General features: G+C 48.1%; 1 protein-coding gene and 1 long non-coding RNA gene across 4 annotated transcripts in view; one reads left to right on the top strand and one right to left on the bottom strand.

Annotated features, from left to right (window-relative positions):
- The window catches only part of LOC131509986 (uncharacterized), a 110694-nt gene that overhangs the window by 30980 nt on the left and 62241 nt on the right, over positions 1-17473 (top strand). The gene's annotated exons all lie outside the window — the stretch shown is intronic.
- The window catches only part of FAM107A (family with sequence similarity 107 member A), a 54497-nt gene continuing 43331 nt past the window's right edge, over positions 6308-17473 (bottom strand). For all 3 annotated transcript variants that reach the window (XM_058726385.1, XM_058726383.1, XM_058726384.1), the window contains 3 exons: positions 11138-11312; positions 9411-9567; positions 6308-8890 (listed from right to left, as the gene is read on the bottom strand). In XM_058726385.1, the coding sequence (XP_058582368.1) occupies positions 8783-8890; positions 9411-9567; positions 11138-11312 (440 nt within the window). In that variant the 3' untranslated portion in view covers positions 6308-8782. The remainder of the gene's footprint in view (positions 8891-9410; positions 9568-11137; positions 11313-17473) is intronic.

Below are 17473 nucleotides of genomic sequence, written 5' to 3'. Positions count from 1 at the left end.
AAAGTTATTTGAGTGTATTGGAGGGTCCCCAAGATCAATCTCAGGTTCAATGCTTTGCAAGAAGGACTCTCAGAACTCAGGAAAACTTTTATACTCGTGGTTATGGCTTAGTACAGCAAAATGATACAGATTAAAATCAGCAAAGGAAAAAAAATATGTAAGGTAGAGTCCAGGAGGGACCAGACATGAGGTCCCAGTTATCCTCTCCCAGTGGTGTTGTAGGGATAGTTTTTAATTCTCCCTCCATGAGAGCACACATGAAATGCTGATAACCAGGGAAGCTCATCCCAGACTCAATGTCCATGGTTATGGGCATCGGTCACAGAGGAATGGAATGCTGGTTACTCACTTAGTTACTTAGTACCTCAGTTACTCAGCCCCTAGCCCTCCAGAGGTCAGACTGACATAGCGTGGCTCCCATAAATCACATTGTTAGTGTAAACTGCCTGGCAAGGCCCAAGGCCCTGGGTAGACAGAGACACTGTTCAGACAGGCCATTCCAAGAGCATAGAGCTTATCTCACGGGGGCTGTGAAGGGTCAGTCCCTTCTTTGGAATGTGCAGGGTTTGAAGTCCTGCTGAGTTAGCCATTTACTGTACATTGAGTTTTGCCACTTTTGCCACTAATGTCCTTTTTCTGGTTCAGGATCCAGTCCAGGATCTTTCATTGCCTTTAATTGTCTTATCTTCTCCAACTTGTACAGCTCCTCAATCTTTGTCTTTTATGACCTTGACATTTGATGAGTACTGGTCAGGTCTTTTCTTAGAATGTCCCTCAATTTGGACTGGGGTGTGAGAAGGTATGGGGTGACACCTCCCCAAAAAGGGGGGTACTGGGAGAAGCAACGGCACTTTGGTTAGCCAGCCACGAGGGAGGGATGGATGCTAGACACGCTTAGGGACTAAGAGAAATGAATGAGTGGAGACATGGCTCAAAGATCAGTGACAGATATGACCAAGTAAGCTAGCAGGGAAATGGAAGACGAAAATGAACTTTTATTTTTTATTTTATTTTATTTTATTTTATTTTATTTTTACCAATGGAATTTATTGTTATTTTTGTTATTTTCAGCAATATAAGTAGCTTTGATATTTTCTGACAAACAGATCACACTTCAAGTGTCTCCTTTTGATAAAGCTCTTCTGTATCTTTCTTTTTTTTTCTTTTTAATATAACTTATGGTCAAATTGGTTTACATACAACACCCAGTGCTCATCCCAACAAGTGCCCTCCTCCATGCCCATCACCCATTTTCCCCTCTCCCCCACCCCCCCATCAACCCTCAGTTTGTTCTCTGTATTTAAGAGTCTCTTATGGTTTGCCTCCTTCTCTGTTTGTAACTATTTTTTTCCCTTCCCTTCCCCCGTGGTCTTCTGAAGTTTCTCAAGATCCACATATGAGTGCAAACATATGGTATCTGTCTTTCTCTGACTGTCTTATTTCACTTAGCATGATACCCTCCAGTTCCATCCATGAATACCTTCCAGTATTCCATTGTATATATAAACCACATCTTCTTTATCCATTCATCAGTTGATGGACAGAAAATGAACTTTTATTGAGTGCTGGCCATGTGCCTGCACTTGCCAAACATTTTTTAAAATTTTTATTTATTTATTTACTCATTCATACAGTCATTCATTCATTCATTTAGTAATCTCCGCACTCAATGTGGGGCTCAAACTCATGACTGTAAGATCAAGAGTCACATGCTCTATCGACTGAAGCAGTCAGGTGCCCTGTCAGACATCTTATATTTGTTAACCCAGTCCTGTCAGCGACCCATGAGGCTGGCACTATTGGAACCCTCATTTAACAGACAAGAAACTCAGAGATGTTAAATAACTTGTCCAAGGTCACCCATCTGGCAAGTGGCAGACATGGATCCCCCACGTGCCAATTTGAAGTCTGACTTTGTAGCTTGGACTCTTAACCAGTCATGCTGTGCCACCTGTCAAGATATCCTTAACGGGGAGAGTGAGAGAGAGGAAGAAGGAACTTCCATCCCTTGAAATGAGCCAGGCCCTGGGCTAGGCACTTTGTGTCTGGTCTCTCACATTTTAGGACCTGCCGGGCATACGGTCAATGCTCAATGCATGTTTCTCTTTCCTGCTCCTTCACTGAACTTCTTGGGCCAAAGGCAGGCATGTGAGCCCCTGTATCCCATTGGCCACTGTCTTTTCTCTGAGCTGTGAATGGGGTAGGCCTGGATTCTTGTTCCTGGGGCCCTGTCTGCCAGATTGGTGCGGGCTGGGCTACCTGCTGTCAGGGAAGGAGAAGGAGGAAGGCCACAGGGCCTCAGCATGCTTGCAGAATGTTTCTAGCGACAGATGGGAAAACTTGAACGTGGGTGCTTTGCAAAACATCCTCTGCAGCCTCTACCAGCAAATGCTGCCAAGATAAATGTGCAGACTCTGGTCAGGCAGATGTGGGTTCACATCTCGCTTCCACCACCCGCTGATTGTGCGCCTTTGGGAGGTGGTTTTGCCTCTCTAAATTGTGGGATTCTTCACCTGTAAAATGGAGTAATGACAGTCCTGGGGGATTAAATGAGAGAATTTATATGAAGTACTTATCCTACTCCCTGGCACAGACACTGAGTATTCAAGAAGTGTAGATACCATTACCTTTGTCACAGATGTGGAAAATGTGGTCCAGCAAGTTGTCCAGGCTTGTGACAAGTAGGGATTGTCACAGCTGGGGCTTGAATATGGGTCTGGGCACAGGATTAACCTTTTTTTTTTTTTTTTAAATTTTTTTTAGTGTTTGTTTTTGAAACAGAGAGACAGAGCATGTGTGGGGAAGGGCAGAGAGAGAGGGAGACACAGGATCTGAAGCAGGCTCCAGGCTCTGAGCTGTCAGCAGAGAGCCCAACGCGGGGCTCAAACCCACAGATCATGAGATCATCAGCTGAGCCAAAGTTGGACGCTTAACTGACTGAGCCACCCAGGTGCCCCAGGATTAACCTTCTTTATAGGGCAAGCCTGGGTCCATCCTGGGAGGGGGAGCCCTAGCTCGCTTGACTGTTGCTAGGCAGCCCAGGAGAGTTATCAGGGTCCTTCATTAGGAAATCCTGCTCATCTCTCTATGAGTCCTTTCTGAGAAGCAGGTGGGCACTCAGTGACCTTTCTGGGTAAATGCCCCCTAATCATCAACTCAGATCATCATTTGACAGCTGAGATGAGGGCAAGTAGCCATTGGGAGGTACAGGCTTCTGTTCTTACAATGCCAGCAAAAGGGGCACTGTGAGGCGAGGTCCAGGTGGGAGCAGGGCAGCTGGGGGTTAATGGGTCTGGGGTCGGGTCAGGAACACTGAAATTGGCTACTCCTCAACCATTGGTCCGGTCCTGCAAGGGGGCAGGACTCCCATCACAATGGTAGGTTCTAGCATGTTGGTTGGCCACTGAGGCTGGTTGGCTTTGGAGGTGGGGGCATGACATGTAGGCATTCCTCACCTCAGAACTCACATCAGTCTATGTTAGCCTGAGTCTGTTTTTATTTTATTTATTTTTGAGAGAGTGCAAGTTGGGGGGTGCACAGAGAGCGGGACAGAGGATCCAAAGTGGGCTCTGCTCTGATAGCAGAGAGCCCGATGTGGGGCTTGAACTCACGAACAGTGAGATCATAACCTGAGCTGAAGTCGGATGCTCAACCGACTGAACCACCCAGGGTCTGTTTTTATAGGTGGAGATCAGATCCCTCAAGTTCAGACAGAAAGTCTGAAAGTGAAGGTGAAAATAGGTCCTTGTATCGCATGGCAAAATGTCAGAATGGCATAGGGGCTCTTTCTAAGAGCAAAGTCTAGCTATATTGGAGAAAAGGCAGACTTTGCTGACAGACAGCTCTGTGGGAATCTCATCTTTCCCCAGGTATTGTTTTGTGACTTCTGGCAAGTCTTTTAATTTACCCTTTTAATTTACCTAAACCTTGGTTCGTTAGTCTGCAAAATAGAATGATACTGAATTGTCATGGGTGGTAACACTGCTGGCCTTCCATAAATGCAGATATCGTAACTGACACCCATTCACAACTTTTTTGTTCTAAGTTTATTTTTGAGGGAGAGAGAGAGAGCGTGTGTGTGGATGTGTGCATACCAGCAAGGAAGGGGCAGAGAGAGAGGGAGAGAGAGAGAATCCCAAGCAGACTCTGCACTGTCAGCGCAGAGTTCGACATGGGGCTCAATCTCATGAACCGTGAGATCATGACCTGAGCCAAAGTCAAGAGTCGGACACTTAGCTGACTGAGCCACCCAGGCGTCCCAGCATTCACAATTTGGTTGGTACTGTACTGTAAAGGTACTGTAAAGGTAAGCACAGACAGGGTCCTGCCCTCATGGAGCTTAGAGTGAATATAATCTCAAGTGTGGTGAGGCTGCCCAGTGAAAACTCCTGGGTTCTGAGTGCTCCCCTGGAGTACATAATCAGGGAAGAATCAGGGAAGGAGAATCAGGGAAGGAGGGTCCCTTCACCTCCTGAGGTCTTCTGTCTGTCCCCCAGGTTCTGTATTTAGCACTGGTCTGCCCCTGCAGAGGGCTCTTTCCAAACCCAGACTGGGACTTGTGATCTGGCAGGCGTGGGAGAGGGCGGCCTCCTGTGAGAATGGGTTTGCTGCTCTTGGCTCTCCATTTAGGGCAGGGTCTGATGTCAGAGCTACTGCAGCAGTGCTTTCCTTCTCCAGGGTCCCCAGGACTGGGTGATGGCCTGATCTCGGCCTTCAGGTATGATCTAACCCTCTGGAAGTCCAGTGGAAGTCCAGAGAGTCGTGTGTCCGGGCCACACAGCTCCAGTGTTGGTCTTGTAGGCACAAAGGCGAGTAAGGCCCAGGAGTACTGTCAAAAGCCCCAGAGGCCAAAGGAAAGCTTCTGGACTGAACTGACATCTCTGGGCCAGGGTCAAAACTGTGGAGGAAGGCGGCAGGCAGGTGATGGGGGGTGGGGTGCTGAACCTGGGAGGAGGCTGGATGTATCGCTGTGGGAGAAGGGTTTCCCACTTATTCATTCATTCAACAAACCTTTATTGAGCACCTACTCTGTGCCCTATGCTCCATGCCCTATTTTTTTTAAAAATGTTTATTTATTCTGAGAGAGGGAACACGAGCATGAGCAGGAGAGGGAGAGAGAGAATCTCAAGCAGGCTGTGCACATTCAGTGCAGAGCCTGATGCGGGGCTTGAACTTAGGAACCGTGAGATCATGACCTGAGCTGAAATCAAGAGTCGGATGCTTAATCCACTGAGCCACCCAGGAGCCCCACCCCATACCCTATTTGGCCACGGCCTTTTCTCAAAGCCATAAGTGGGATGGGGCTGGATTCTTGTCTGTGGGGCCGATTCTGCCAGATTGGCACAGGCCGGGCCACCTTCTGTCAGCGAGAGAGGAGGAAGGATGGCCATTTGGGATGCAGCAGTAAACAAGACAGAAAAAATCTGTGTCCTCATGGAGCTGACGTTATTGCTAGGAGAGACACATAAGCTAAACAAGTAAAATATGTGTTTGATGGTGACAAATGGTGAGGAGGAAAACTCAGGCAGGGAAGGAAGGGATAGGAGGGGTGTAGGAGATGTTGAAATTCAAATGGGTTGACCAAGGAGGACCTCATTTAGAAAGAGGATTAAAAAAAAAAAAAAAAAAGACCTGAAGACAGGGAGAAGACTGTATGACTCTCTGAGGAAAGAACACTCCTGGCTGGGGAACAGGAGGTGAAAAGGCACTGTGGTGGGGTGTGTGTGGTGGGCATGAGGAGGCCAGGCAGGCTGGGGCAACATGAGTGAGGTGGAGGGCAGAGGGAAGTAGGTCAGAGGTCACAAGGAGCTGGACAGGCAGGGCCTTCTAGATGGCAGGAGGAACTCTACTGAGGGCCAAGGGAGGGCTCTGTGCAGAGGCGTGGTAAGACCTGCCTTAGATTTTAGCAGGATCATTTTGGCTGCTCTCTCGAGACTAGGCTGTAGGGGAAGGGCAGAAGCAGGGAGACCAGTAAGGAGGAGGCCACTGCAGTAATCCAAACGTTTTGTTTCCCACCGTGCTCCTGGCACACAGCATACTTCCTGGCACAGAGCAGGCACTCAGCAAATCCTTACTGAATGATGTGTGAATTAATGATGCCCAAATGGTGCGTGGGCTATGTGGAGAAGATATAGAAAAACAGATCTCAGGCATTGATTGCTGCTGGAGATCCTAATCTAATTGGTTTCTAATGGGAAAGAGGAATCTGGATTTTCAGTACAGTCTGTTGGTAATGCTGGGCATCGGGGCTGGCCTTCTGTGTCAGGAATATTCTAGCTGCAAGTAACAGAGACTGACCAACAATGGCTCAAACCAAGAGTTTTCTTTTTATTTACAGTTATATTCTGGAGGAGGATGGCTGCTGGCATCGGCTTGGTCAAATGATAGGGTCAGTGTCTCTGACATTGTCTTGGCTTTTCTCTCATTGTAGCAAGATGGCTGTTGTGGCTCCAGGCATCACATCCTCAATCAAGGCAGGAAGAATGGAGGGGCGGGGAGGTGTTACCCATGTCTGCCTCTTTTATCAGAGAAACATAAGCTTTCCCAGAAGCTCCTGTAGACTTCCTCTTAAATTTCACTGGCGCACCTGGTCACATGTCACCCCCAGCTGCAAAGGAGGCTGGAACAGTGGGAATTGGGATTTACAACCTCTACAGTGGGAGGAAGCTGGGGAGAAGGGGTTGGGACTGACCACTGGGGAGTGGACGAGGGTGTCTGCCATGGCTCCGCCGGATGACGTGGTGCTCGAGGTCCTTCTACTTCCGGGACTTTGTCTCCATGCAGCACCTCTGGGGACCAGTGAGTGGTCTCTCAGTAGACCACTGAGAGAATCCGAGCATTATCCCCAGAGGGGCCTACTCCATCCTAGATGCTCTGTCTTTTCTTCATATGTCTGAACGGCACATAGACCACTGGTGGAGACTTCTTTGGGGAAAATGGTGGTCTTTATTTGGGGGTTTTGCTTTAGCATAGCTCTCACCTGGCAGGCATCTAAAATAGCATCACCATGTTCTCACTAAGACACTCACATTCAAGACCCTTTTAGAGCCCAGCTTACACACACGCAGACAGCATGTCTGTATTTACACTGGCCCTGGCACCCCACCCAGGAAGAAGGCTGCATCTTTGGTCATCCTTAAACTACTCAGGTAGGAGTAAGACCAGGATGACCCCTTTCCCCCCAGATATCCCACTTTTGGTCCAAGAATGAAATAGCATTCCTGTGGCAGCTTTTTCTGGCAGTTTTGGGGGGGGAGGTGAAAGGAAATGCTTTTTTAGCACTGCCCTAGCACCTTAAATGATGGGTCTGCAAAGCCAGAGGCAGGGAAAAGCAGGGCTGGTTTATTCTATAAATCTTTCAGAATGGGATAGAGGCAAAAGGTTAAAACATTTGGTCTCGTGTGGGGAGGGATTTTTAGGAAGAACGGGTGAGTTCACTGAGGGCGGTTTGGGTGGTAGAGACCACATAGAGAGTGGGTGCAGAGGCTGGAAATGGGGACTCAAAGGAGCCAGTCTGTAAGGGTAGCAGTGGGGTCTTCAAACCACGGTTTGTATTTCCAGAAGCCCACTGGAAATCACTGTATATTTGCTCTCCATAGGCTTCAGGTAAAGGTAAAACAGAAACAATCTTTTTTTTTTTTTTTTTTTTGGCCAGAATTACATCAAAACAATGTGGTAAGAAAATGCAGATTGGCAATTATATACATCTCCAGTGACAACGACAGTTATATAACCGACACAATTTGCTAGGCAAATGTCTTCCCAGGCCTGGGGTCCCTGGAATGGGGTGGGCAATAAGGAGCCCTTGGGGCTCCACAGTCAGGGTAGGGAACCCCCAGGGCAAAGGTTCATGGCAATTGGGGGGGCAGAGGTGGCTTCAGGGATGATGTTTCCAGTATTTACCAGCCCCTGGCTGCTCGAGCCTGCAGCCTAGGGGTCAGACCAGCAGCCTAGGAGCTTGTGAGACATGCAGAGTCCCAGCCCCTACCCCAGATCTACTGAGTCGGAAGCCGTATTGTAACAAGATCCCCAGTGATTTGTAGGCACAATAAAGTTTGAGAAGCACTGTTCTAGACTTCTGGGAGCAGGAAGGCTGCAGCCCTGGTTAGATGTGGTTACAAGGCCCAGGCAGGGAGGCTGCGGAGAGGAGAAAACAAAAGCATGGGTGTGGGGGAAGCTGGCAGACTCTAAGAAGCTGTCCTGGTTAGTATTCTTGCAACCTGGCATCACATGACCCCCAAGGCCACCTTGTGGGCTACCCTGCCCTTCATCACCGAGGACAGCTACCCTTGAACCATATTCCCCTCAGCTGGCTTTCAAGGCAGGTGTTCTGAGATGCTCTACTTAGCTGCCCCACACCTGGCTAGGACGTTTTCTGAGACCTGGGAGCTGGGCTGCCCAGAGAAGCAGGGCCCCATGGGGTCTGGGCAAAATGGAGGGATGGTCAGGCCAAAGAGGTGCCTGTCTCTCCTTATTCAATTCTACCAGAAAGATCTCCCTAGAGCTCAGAAGCCCCTTCAAGGAGAAGTGCCTTGGGAAAGTTTCCCCCGCAGTAGCTTTCTCTTGGAGCAGAAGCAGTGAGTGCTGAGAAGGAAAAGCCTGGGTCCCAGCTTTTGGTGGGCGGGAAGGAGGGCCCAGGCTCTCTGGGGCATTTTTACAAGAGCAAGCATGAACATCGCAGAAGTCCCCAGGCTTGGGGCCAGGAATGCTAGACACAGAAGGGCTGGAGGAGGGTGTGGGGGCCAGGGGTGGGCGGCGCGGGCTGGAGTTTCAACAGCCTGCTCTACAGCGCTCTCTCTTCACTGGTCAGCGTGGCGATTCTCCGCAGGTTTTCCCTGACTTTGATAAATTCGGGGGCATGTTCCTCTTCCTTTTCTGGTGGTTTTTCCAGCTGAAGGAGAGAAGAAGCAGACGTGTGAAGTGAGTGGGGCTAGGGGAATTTCTGTTCCCCAAAACCAGTGTTTGGGCCAAGGATCCTCTCTGGGGAAACAGAACCCGGGGATCAGTCTTGCCACCAGCCTAGTAGCTGGAGCGACAGAGCCTGAGACTGCATTCTCCCTGTGAAGCCCAGTGCAAACTGTTTGCCTCACCTGGGCCTCAGTATGCTCATCTCTAAAATGGGAATGCTACCTGGCTCACAGGCCGGTATGAGAGTGAAATCAGGATCCGGCATGCACTAGATTGGGCTGATCAAGAAACTGAGGTTCAGAGAAGGGAAGCCACTGGCTCAAAGCCACACAGCAAAGTGCATGGCAGAGTGAGGACTCAGGCCAGCGGTGGACTGCTGGTTTAGTCCTCATTTTGTTTCATCTCCTCCCTCTCGCCAGCGGTGGCCACATGCAGATGTCCTCCCTGGGCCAGGAGACAGTCTTGTAGGAGGCTTGGGCCAGGGCTGGGTGCTCCCCACCCACCTGGTTCAGCCTCTGCTGCCGTCTCAGTAACTCCTGCTCAAAGGGGCACTGCAGCCGCTTGGCTTCTAGCTCTTCCTTCTTCTTCTTGATGAGCTGGTTCCGCCTGCGGTGCTCCAGGACTCGCTGCAGCTCCGGCTTGCTGTCCACGCCCAGGCCCCTGGTGCGGAGCGGGGGACCTGTCAGGAGACCTCAACTCCACACGCCCCCTGCCCCCAACCAGTCTCAGGGTTGCACCCACTAATGACACCAACCTATACCCTCCTGGCAGCCTGGGAGGTGGAACCATTCCTGGCCCATTATACAGAGATGGGAAATGAGGCTCCTAGAACTTAAGACACCTGTCCAAGTCACAGCCACAAAGGGGCTGAGCGATGAGCCCACAAAGGGGCACCCAGGCCTGTCTGACTGCAGAGACCAAGTTTTATATTATTTCTGGTTATGTTCTCAGGATAAGTGTTCTAGAGGTGGAATTGCTGGGTCAGACCCTTTTAAAAGATTTTTAAATCTTTTCCATCTGCCCGTTAGGAAAGGTTATTCAATTTATACTCTGTCATCAGTGTCCGAGAGCATCTATCTCTCCCCACCATCACTATCCAGTCTTTTTGTATTTGAGAATCTGGTAGGCAAGAAATAATATCTGGTTTTCATTTGTGTGTCTATGATTATTAGTTCTTTTGTGAACTAACTATACCTATATTTTGTTCATTTTACCCTTATGGATTTATAAGTAATATGTACATATTAATTTTTTATCTGTATTTATATTGCAGGTGTTTCCTTGATCTGTCTTTAGGCTTTTAAAAAATTGTGGTGGTGTTTGTTGACATTAAAAGGGATGACTCTAAGAAAAACATCTGGAGAAAATGCACAAGATATACTAAGGAGGAAAAAAAGAATCCACGGAGGATACACACAGCTGTAAATAGAATGAAAATCATAGCCCTAGCCAATCCCATAACAGGCCAGTAGAGGGAGCTGCAGAGACGCCGCTGCCTTCCTCCTGGTTCTAGTGAGCTGGGAGGTATTTCCCAGGCCGCCTCCGCGTTCCCTCAGTTACGGAGTCCTGGCCCTGCCACCTCGAGCCTGTCTGTTTCATTGCATCCCTGGCCTCCCTGCTCCACTCATGCCCCCTCTGTGGTTGTGACACCCCTGCTTGAGACCCTTTCCAGGTCAACACATCTCCTCTGACCAACCTCAAAATCTATGCTCCAAACACCCTGAGCTACTTGTGTTTCCTGTCTATTTGCACATGCCCTTCTCTTTCCTAGAAACAGACTTCCTTCCACTAGCAGATTCCCACCTCCTAGTCTGGCTGACTCCTGCCCACCCTTCAGGCTTTAGCTGAGGCATCCTCTCCTCTCTGGGGCCACCCTGGACCTCTCCTAGTTGCCTCCTCTGAGGTTCCGGGCCCATTTATGCCCCCCTCATACCACCTGGTTATGCATAAGGGCAGGACTAGGCTCTGGATGCAGTGTCTGGCACATAGTAGGTGCTCAGTAAATATAGGTGGAGGGCAGGCATGAAGTGGGTAGCTGGGAGGGAAAGCAGGGCTTTTGGGGATTACTGGGGACTAGAACTTCACGGTTTCTGCAGTGACTGTGGGGTACCCTCTGCCCTCCTCAGCCTCTAGGAGACCCAGTACTACCATTAGCCATGCCTTCCACAAGGGGCACCTCCTCAAGCCGCAGCAGGCCCACTGGGCTGAGGCAGCCGAGCTCCGTTCCTACCTTCTGTGGTTCATGAGCAGCTCTCGGTGCAGCTCCTGGTGGCTCCGGGATGCCTTCACAGGGTTCAGCAGCTTCTTGGGCTTGATGAGCTCTGGGTTCCACTCTCTGTACTCGGGCCGGGCCATCAGGCCCCCGATGTCTGCCCGCTCCCTCTGGATCTCCGAGTACATTGACGCTGTAGAGACAGGCAAGGGGGCTGGTCAGAAGGGGGTCCCCAGTCTCATGCATCCCCGTGGGGCACAGTTGGAGGGCAAAGGTTTCCATGCTAGATGGACTTCAGTCATCTGCTGCTATACCATCACGGGCAGACTACCTGACCTTCTGAGCCTTGGTGTCCTCATTTTCAAGATGGAAATAATTGAACCTAGGCACAGGGTTGTTGGAAGGATTGGAGGTGATGTTTGCAAAGCGGGCTGTAGGGGTAAAATGATACTGGGTTACAAAATACAGGTTGACACATGCATATGTTTTTAGCCTGACTTTGGAGAAAACAATATCCTATAAAAAGAATTAGGAGTTTCTGTTTTTCAGGGAGCTTTTATCAGAAAAAGAAAAAATATTTAAAAAGAGAAGTATATATTTGTTAAATTTCGATAAAGGGTAGTGATCAAAAGAACACATTGCCCCTTATTGTCCAGTTTCCCTATTCCTACTTCCAAATTCTCTGTGGAAGTGTCCATCTGTGCACGTTCTCCAGATCAAAGAGGAGAGTATGAAATCCCAGGATGGCTGTGTCTCTAATTACAAAGTGATGGTTGTCACCTTCAATGCAGGTATCTGGTTTCTTGATGGCCTTACTTCTACCACAGCAACTTAAAATTTGTCAGTTTACCTGAAATTCAGGCAGAGGGGCTCCCTCCTCTACAAGCTGGCTCTGTATCCCTGAAATGCCCAAAACCAAGCAAGCATGTGTGCATGTGTGTGCGTGTGTGTGCATGTGGGGGGGGGGGGGGGACAGAGACAGAGACAGAGAGACAGAGAAATACTTCGTAAGGAAAAGTCTCAAAAGGGGGCACCTGGGTGGCTCAGTTGGTTAAGCGACCAACTCTTGGTTTCAGCTCAGGTCATTCATTACCTCACAGTTCATGAGTTTGAGCCTCTCATCGGGCTCTGTGCTGTTAGCACAGATCCCGCTTGGGATTCTCTCTCTCTTTCTCTCTCTGCCCCTCCCCGGCTTGTTATCCCCTCCACCACCGAATAAATAAACTTTAAAAAGCTTAAAAAAATGTCTCAATGGGATGACACATCCTGGCATGGACATCAGCTTCTTGTAGTAATTAAAGTGAAAATTGAGGCATTGGCTCTGCTCCCTTCATGAATCCTGCTTTCCTGAGGTTGGCCTCTACTATATGCCAAGCCCTAGTAGTGTCTGGTCTGGTATGTACTAGGTACTCAGTAAATATGTTGGTAATTGACAATTAAACTTTTGAGATTGTACAGATGAGGAAACTGAGTCTCAGAGACGTTGGTCCTGGGGACTCAGTGCCTTAAGTCATGTGGTTTTCATGTGGCAATTAAGGGGAGTGTGTTCCCTCTTCACGCACAAGGCTCAGTCCCCTCTCTTGAGGACCACCATGTTGCTTAGGGATAGACCCTCAGTTCTCTCTCACTGTCCCTCCCACTGGGAAGTGGATGAAAGCCATTCTCTGGTGAGTGGGGTTTTATGGACAAACAGGAGTTCTCCAAGTGAATTAGATAGGGATGGTGGTTTGTGCATATTACCTACCTGGAAGTAGGTAATAGCTCAGTGGGGTTGGAAAATACAGGAGGAGGGGGTTTTATAGGGTGCAAATTGCAAGGCGACATGTCTGGGAACATAGGCATCAAAGGGGAAATTATGTTTTGCGAATGGTGGCTCGCCAGACACATGTTTGGCATTTCTATTATTACCCATTTCAGGGTGCTATTCAGAGGATTAAGTGAGACCACGTTTGTTAAGGTGCCGTGTAAACTGGAAAAAGTGTTAATTGTTACAAGATATTTTGGAAGTAGCCAGATGAAGTGTCAGAGCATAAAAACATATCTGCTAATTTTTTTTTCTTGGATTCACATTCTCAGAACTGTTTCTAAAATGAGAATGCTAATTAATTCCCCTTCTTCTCTTTTTTTCATAAGGCTGTTTGTTTTCAGGTTATATCCTTCCCAACTCTTTGGTTTTTGAAAGTTGTGGTAGTATTGAAAGTTAGTTAAAAATAGACACTTGACAAAATAAACAGTTGGCTGTATTAACTCCCTCATCTTTTAAAAATGTGGATGTTTTCCTTTTTTTTTTTTTTAAGTAAACTCTGTGCCCAATGTGGGGCTTGAGCTCACGACCCCAAGATCAAGAATCGTATGCTGTACAGACTGAGCCAGCCAGACACCCCTAAAAGACGTGGATATTTTCTCAGTCTGTGAGTTTCAGTTGTCTGGGAGCTGATGCTTTAGAACACCTTGCTCCAGATTGCAATTTGAGGAATTTTTTCCCCTTCTGCTGCCACTCCTGTTCCCAAGTCCCACCAATCCTTTATCTGAGCGGTTTTCAGCTTTACTCTTTACTTCCTGTGTCCTCAGCTCTCAGCCTATACAGTAGGCTGTTATCACACCGCACTGCTGTAGGTCCTTGACTATTCATCCTGCCTCTGTCCCTTTGTGTGCCAAGCCTTCCAGAACTCCACAATTTTCATCAGTCACACCATCTCTAAAATAACGAACTCTATTGTCTGTTACCAAAGCCATAAAGCAGGAAACAAATAAGTTGTATAACTTTAGGAAAGGAGAGGGCAAATTAATTTGCTTAAGATATCACTATTGACCCGGAATTCCCAAGTGGATTAACAGAAAAGCATTTGGAACCAATGAGAGCATTCAATAATGTGGCCAGATACAAAGTAAGTACACAAAACCAAGAGCTCCTGCATAACAGGAATGACCAGGGAGAAAGGACACAATAAAAGCATTCATTTATTCTACAATATATTTTGAGTTCCTACAATTTTCCAGGTATGGTGATAGACACTGGACACACAGAGGTGAACTAAGCAAACACCAGTTCCTGCTTTCCCAGAGTGGACATTCTATTAGGCAGGCACACAGTAAACACATACACAAACCAGTAAAAATAAATGATTGCAAATTGCCAGGAGCCCACTGAAGGAACCAGGGGGCCTAGATAGAGACTAACAGGAAAACCCATCTTCAGTCAGGTGCACAGGGAGGGTCTCTCTGAGGAGGTGACATTTAAGATCTGAGGGTTGAGAAGAAGGAGGGGGGCTGTTTGGGGCAGAGGGAACAGCATGTGTGACTCATGTACCTTGAACAAGCTTGGTCTGTTCGGGGAACAAAAAAGCATAGTGTGTATGGAGTGGTGTGAGTGAGCGACAGGGAGAGTGTTTGGTGTGAGGGTGGACGGGTGGGTTCAAGTCAGGGAAAGATCGCATCTCATTCGATTTTTGAAAAGGTCATTCTCTCTGGTGTCGGGGCGGGGGGGAAACTGTCAGCAGGTTTTGGGAAATTTTTGTACGACTTTGGTTTATTTCACTTCCAACAGGCACTCTCTGCCTTTCCCTCCTGTTAAATTCCAGAGGAAAAACATCTTATTGGCTAGGCTGAGAATCTTCACCCCATAGGTCATCAGCCAGCCAATGGGCTGGCTGCCCCCGGCTAGGCCCTACCGCAACAGCAAGGCTCTTTTAGGTTGAGTCTTGCTTAGAAGACGGGGTCCTGCATATTTTTATAGCCAGTCTTGCACCCAGGTCCAACCAGTGACCAGCCCTGGCTCCAGGCTTTTTTTTTTTTTTTTTTTTTAAGTGAAATCAGCATTTAGCTGTGGGGGATGGTGTCTTCCTGAGGCTAGAGTAGTGTGGTGGTTCAGGCAGGGGATCCTGAAGGATGTGGCTGGTTCTTCAGACGGGAATGCAGGCTGGGAAAACAGCTGCCTTTTCCAGTTAGTGTGCCCAGCTCCAGAAATGACACGTGTGAGATCTGTGGACACACGTGTGGGGGCCCTCCAGGGCTTAGAGAGCTGCTGAGATAGCCTGCCTGCCTTTTAGTTTAATTAAAAGAGGTCCCCCGTGTAGAAGAGCCTCACATAGGTGCTGGAACAACAGAGGCTGCTTGACAAAGCCCAGATGCTAGGCCAAGAAAATACTGGCCGCCCTGGGGGTCAGGTGGGCCTCCGGAGCAGAGGTGGGGGTCCAATCCCACGGCTGCTCTGGCCAGGTCTCTCAGGTAGCTGGGATCCTGAGAGATCAGAGACTTTCAGGGAAGTGGCCATGATGGGGCAGAGTGTTAGGTGGTCTCTGAAAAGACAGAGATGAATGCCCAAAGGAAGAGGAACAGGCTAATGGAGAAGAAAGTTAAATGGCTAGTGAATATCTTTCAGTGGTTGTCAAAGAAATGCAGAATGAAGCTTAGGTGTATGGACACTGAAGCGTTGTGGACCTGGATTTGGATGTTGGCTCTACCTCTTCTTAGCCTTGGACGAGTTTACCTCTCCTCTGCAGCAGGAGTCCACAAACTAAGCGTTTGGACCAAATTCAACCGCTGGAACACAGCCATGCCCACTCGATACTTACTGTCTATATGGCTGCTTTCTGCTACAAGAGCAGAATCCAGAAGGTGCAACAGCTGCTCTTGTTTAGCACCCTTCTTCATGACGTTGTTGCAAGATAAATGAGGGGATACATGCATGGTGCTTGGCGAGTGCCTAGCACAGAGTTGAAGACTCAGTAAGTGCTGCTTATCTGGGCAGCCAAATACAGCAAGGCAGGTTGTGCACTGTGCGACTCTAGGGCCTCACTCCTGTAAATTAAACTAGGAATGGTGCCCCCAGAATTGCACAGGGTGGCCATCCCATTAGTTGTTATCAACGATTACTACTAATAAATCCCAGTCCAACTCTTGGATGGAGCTTTCTCATCCTCTTTAAAAACTGCACTGATTCAATGAGTGGCTCTTAACCCTGGCTGCATATGGGCATCACTAGAGGAAGTTATATATATAGTGATGAAGTTTATATATATATACGTATATATACATATATATATACGTATATATATATAAAATAAATAAACTTTATATACAAAATAAATAAACTTAAATATATATATTTATTTTGTTTTATTTATTATATTATAATATATATAATATAAAAAATGTTATATTTTTGTATTTATTATAAGTTTATTTATGTTGAAACAGAGAGAAGGGGGAGAGAGAATTCCAAGCAGGCCCCACGCTGTCAGTGCAGAGCCTGATGCAGGGCTCATCTCACAAACCGTGAGATCATGATCTGAGCCAAAAATCAAGAGTTGGACGCTTAACCAACTGAGCCACCCAGGCACCCTCATCAGGGGAAGTTTTAAAGATACCAATGCCTGGGGGCACCTGGGTGGCTTAGTCGGGTTAAGCATCCGACTTCGGCTCAGGTCATGATCTCACAGTTTGTGAGTTCAAGCCCCGCATCGGGCTCTGTGCTATCATTTCAGAGCCTGGAGCCAGCTTCAGATTCTGTGTCTCCTTCTCTCTCTTCCCCTTCCCCGCTCATGCTCTGTCTCTCTCTGTCTCCCCAAAAATGAATAAATGTTAAAAAAAAAAAAAGATACCAATGCGTGAGTTGCACCCCAGGGATTCCAATTTAATTGGCCTGGGAGGCAGCTTGGCCTGTGGTATTATAAAAAGCTCCCCAAGTGATTCCAGTAGTCAACCATCTTTGTAAACTGTGGAGTTAAAAAAAAAAAATCAATGTTTGCTTTGGAGTGAATGATTTCAGCTGACTGACTGACCTGGTTATCAAGGGTAGGTCTGGTTAAGGTCATAGTTCTTAGCAGCTGTGTGACCTTGGATGGGTCTTTAAACTCGAGGACCCTCCTCCTCTGTAAAATCATGATGCTGTGAAGACTGGCTGAGCTGGGCAGGGGCAGATGCACCCAGTAGGTGACAGTTAAATTGAGTGTCTTGCATGACCACAAGATGGGCAAGTAATTCTTGCTTACTCCTCAGACTATGGGACTGACTTCATCCCTGGGGGCAGGGTGGAGCGGGTAGTAATAGGTCAGGGGAGAGATGGGGAGCTTCTCCCTGGTTCTTCCTTGGTTCTGCTGATAACCCAAGAGGTCCCACAGCTTTCCCCCAGGGGCTCTGTGGACACCAGCCCCACACCAGGCAAGGCTCAACTGGCATCACTCACTACTCCCAGGGTGAGCTCAGCAACCACTGGGGCGTGCCTGGCTAATGTTAGCGTGGTGGCTTTGAAATCAAGCAATGGTGCCCACCCTGACCACGGAAGAGCAATGAGGAGAGACTGAAGGGAAGTGACAGCGATGGAGACTCAGTTCCTAGGTCATCCTGAGACCT

The sequence above is a fragment of the Neofelis nebulosa genome, chromosome 4, assembly GCF_028018385.1.
Source record: "Neofelis nebulosa isolate mNeoNeb1 chromosome 4, mNeoNeb1.pri, whole genome shotgun sequence".
Taxonomy (NCBI): Eukaryota; Metazoa; Chordata; class Mammalia; order Carnivora; family Felidae; genus Neofelis; species Neofelis nebulosa.
This window is presented reverse-complemented; position numbering and strand designations above follow the sequence as displayed.